This window comes from Phalaenopsis equestris, unplaced genomic scaffold, assembly GCF_001263595.1.
Source record: "Phalaenopsis equestris unplaced genomic scaffold, ASM126359v1 Scaffold000094, whole genome shotgun sequence".
Lineage (NCBI taxonomy): Eukaryota > Viridiplantae > Streptophyta > Magnoliopsida > Asparagales > Orchidaceae > Phalaenopsis > Phalaenopsis equestris.
The window spans coordinates 1,878,772-1,882,381 of NW_018164536.1; the positions used below are offsets into that span (position 1 = coordinate 1,878,772).

Consider the following 3,610-nt stretch of genomic DNA (forward strand, 5'->3'; position numbering starts at 1 on the left):
TTTTTCTCACAATGTTTGTGTATTTAAATATAAAACACCCAAAACATTTATATTTAGATGAATAATACTTAAATTTTTAAACTTATATAAAAATATCACCATCACTAGATTTATAAAAGTAAATATATCTTTTCATCAATAAATTTATAATATCAAAGTATTATAAGTGTAAATATCAAGCTTTTGATGCTATATATATGTAAATACATGAGAACTGTGTTGCATGCATGTAATTTTTTTTCCAACTCGAGAATATCTTCATAAGTTCCACGAATATAACGATAAAATTTAAATTTATCCTCGAATCACACCAAAAAAATAGAGCGAAGAAGAGAAAATGATGATTAAATGGAAATAAATAATTAATCGAACCGGCACTCTTTTGTGATGATTCGAACCGGCTTTTTTTTTAGTGGCACAATATTATAATTAATTTTCAAAATTTAATTGTAGCTTGCGGGCATATAATCATGCCGTAAAAACCTTAAACCGTGCAGAGAATCCCGAACCACCCGTGCGCCTCAGCGGGTAACCCGCCACCCACCGAACCGGTCACCCACCCATCCAGAACCCACCACTACCGGCCATCACCCGTCACCTGCGTTTTGAATTCCCGAACCGATCCGTTCCCCCTCGGGGTACAGTGGTCCCCACGCACATCTCACTTTAATTTCTCCTCCTAATCTCATCTTCATTTCATCGCGGCCATCTCTCTCCGGACCGGTGGTTGCAATTTGCAAATACTCATCCACCGGTCCTCCCCTCCATCATCGCCGCCGTCCACCCCCACCGCTTCGGTCGGCGCCGCTAGTGATAATCCGTACGCTTTTTATTTCCTCCGCTCCATTCCATTATAGATCGGTGTTTTCTCGACGCATTTTAAGAGGGTTTTCCGTTCGTTTAAGAAGTGCAATCTTTGAAAAATCGCATTTTTATCAGTTTCCGATTTTTTTACCCCTTCCCCTTCTATCGGTTCGCCGCAGATTTTAATTCCTTATCCTTCTCTTTAATTTTTGTTTCCTTTTGTTTTTTACTTCCGAAAATGCTTTTTTTTTTTTACATTTATTGGCTTACTCGCAGCCTATAAGAGTGAAGGGAGCCCTAAGCCTGAAAGCAGTCGCCTTGTTTCCCTGTTTAGTTGCCAGAACCTATGGGCTTTCCCGTCAGCGGTGCCTCCATGGCGTCGGACGTCGTCGCCGAGCTTCTCGAGTTGGCTGCTTCCGATCAACTCATCCGCTTCCGCCACGTCGCCGCGCGTGAACCCGCTGCCGTCCATATCGCCGGTCACTGGTACGGTCGGTGCCCGCTCTCCTCCTCCATGACTATTCTCCAGCGAACTCCGCTCATGGTGGCGGCCGCTTTCGGCAGCCTTAACGTCCTCCATTTCATCATCTCACTCTCTGCTGCAATGGATGTCGACATCGACTTCCGCTGTGGCCCTGACGCCGTCACTGCCCTCCACTGCGTCGCCGCTGGCGGCGCCCCCACCGCCTCCCTCGCCGCCACTCTCCTCCTCATCGCCGGAGCCGACCCCAACGCCCTCGACGCCGTCGGCCGCCGTCCCGTCGAACTCATACCCACTTCACCCATTCTATCCTCTTTACGTTCCTCCCTCGAAGCAGTTCTCAGTAATGGCTCTCCGCCAGTCACTCCCTCTTCGGACTCAACCTCCTCATCCTCCTCTCCTCAAGAAAAAAAGAAGAATTACCCAATTGACTCCTCCATTCCTGATATCCAGAGCAGAATTTACTCCTCGGACGAATTCCGAATGTTCTCCTTCAAAATCAAACCTTGTTCCCGGGCCTACTCTCACGACTGGACGGAATGTCCCTTCGTCCACCCCGGCGAGAACGCACGGAGACGAGATCCACGGCGGTTCAATTACAGTTGCACGCCCTGCGTTGAGTTCCGGCGTGGTCTGTGCCCAAAAGGCGATCTCTGCGAGTATGCGCACGGGGTGTTTGAGTGTTGGCTTCACCCAGCACAATACCGCACTCGCCTCTGCAAGGACGGCGACTCTTGCAGCCGCCGCGTCTGTTTCTTTGCCCATTCGACCAGTGACCTCCGCTCTCTGCCAAACTCTCGATCAATGGCGTTGCCTCACCTTCTGGTTAGAATTCCACGCAGCAATGAATTCGCAACAGCGAATTGCGCTTCTCCTCGCTTCCAACCTGATTACATCCCATCAAACTTGTCTCCAATGAGCAGAAACCAGCAGCACGGCATTCTTACTCCAAGAACACTGAATTATATGCACTGTGTTCTTTCCCCTCGCAGCATCTCTCCAAACGCAGATGGGGCGGGTTCTGTAAGTTATCTCCTTGATTCTCCTGCTTCTGAAAGCGGGAAGCTTGAACTGCAGTTTCAGCAGCAGCAGCTGATGAGAAGCGTTATTGCTTCGAATTTAAAGCAGGATTCTGAGAATGTGAACCAGGAACTGGTTGAAATCGAGCCAGATCTTTCATGGGTTCAGTCTCTTGTGGGAAACAATGAGATTGGCAAAGGTGTCTCTTTGGGTGATGGAAAAGCTCTTAATTCCGCCATTGATGACGAACAAGCAACTTTAGGAGCTTGGCTGGAGCAAATGCAGCTTGATCGTAAGATTGTTTTGTGAAATTTCTGAGTTCGTTTATTGGCTTGAGGACTATTCGTTCGTTGATTTCGCTAGAATAAGATGAAAGAGATCAAGCTGAAGATGATTCAGACATTCAAATTTTCAGAAAAAAAAAAACTTTTTTGATTTGTTCTTTGAATTTTTAGTTCGGGATTGTGAATTGTATTGATTTTCTTCTTAGATGCATGTCTTCATTGATCTGGTTATGGGATCTCCTAGGTGGAAATTATTCATTTCAAATGTTTTTTCTTTTTCTTTTAAAAAATCTTTGTAGAGTAGTAACAAGAACAAAGAGTCTCTTGTCACTGCTCTCCAATCTGGTTTATTCATATCTTTTTTTAATTTCAACTTCTATCATCTGTAAACATTGATTTTAATTCCATTGATTTTGAGTTTATTTATAAATTCTGGTTCATTATGTTCCATCATCTGCACTTTCTTTAGATTCATCATTCATTTCTCATGGTATCTCTTTGGTACAAATCATTTATTTCACCTTGTTGATGCCATTTACAATTTCATCTTAATTCAACTGACATTGATTAGGTTTTTTTTGGGGTCATGCATATCACATAATTCTCATATATATTTACATATATTACAACTAAAATTTTATATTTACATATATATAACATTCAAATCTTTAATATCATATCAAAAATATCACTAGTAATTGTTTAGAAAAGTGAAATACACTTCTTCATGCATACATTTATGATATTAAAGTGTAATAAATGTAAATATGTAAATGTAGATATTATATATATATATATATATATATATATATATATTCATACACACATCAGAATTATATGGTTATTGGCTTAGTGGTCCTAAGTGATGGTTACCATTTTTTTTTTTTGGAAAGTTAAGCCATAATTGCAACAAAGCTACGAATTATTAAGTTGAACCCATATTTGTTCGTGAATCACGTTTAAGGAAATGAACGTGATGAGAGAGAAATATACAGATAGAGATGAGGTACATTTTGTATGT

At 42.1% G+C, this 3,610-nt stretch overlaps 1 protein-coding gene across 1 annotated transcript; it reads left to right on the top strand.

Moving 5' to 3' along the window:
- The first annotated feature begins 628 nt into the window (after nt 1-628).
- Nucleotides 629-2,731, top strand: LOC110020237 (zinc finger CCCH domain-containing protein 30-like). The gene is made up of 2 exons (XM_020718266.1): nt 629-820; nt 1,081-2,731. Exon 2 carries the CDS (start codon nt 1,151-1,153, stop codon nt 2,612-2,614), a length of 1,464 nt encoding a protein of 487 aa, XP_020573925.1. The 5' UTR covers nt 629-820; nt 1,081-1,150; the 3' UTR covers nt 2,615-2,731.
- Nucleotides 2,732-3,610: the final 879 nt, after the last annotated feature.

Excerpts from the sequence above, each read along its gene's own strand:
- LOC110020237 (XM_020718266.1), top strand. The coding sequence starts at position 1,151 with ATGGGCTTTCCCGTCAGCGGTGCCTCCATGGCGTCGGACGTCGTCGCC.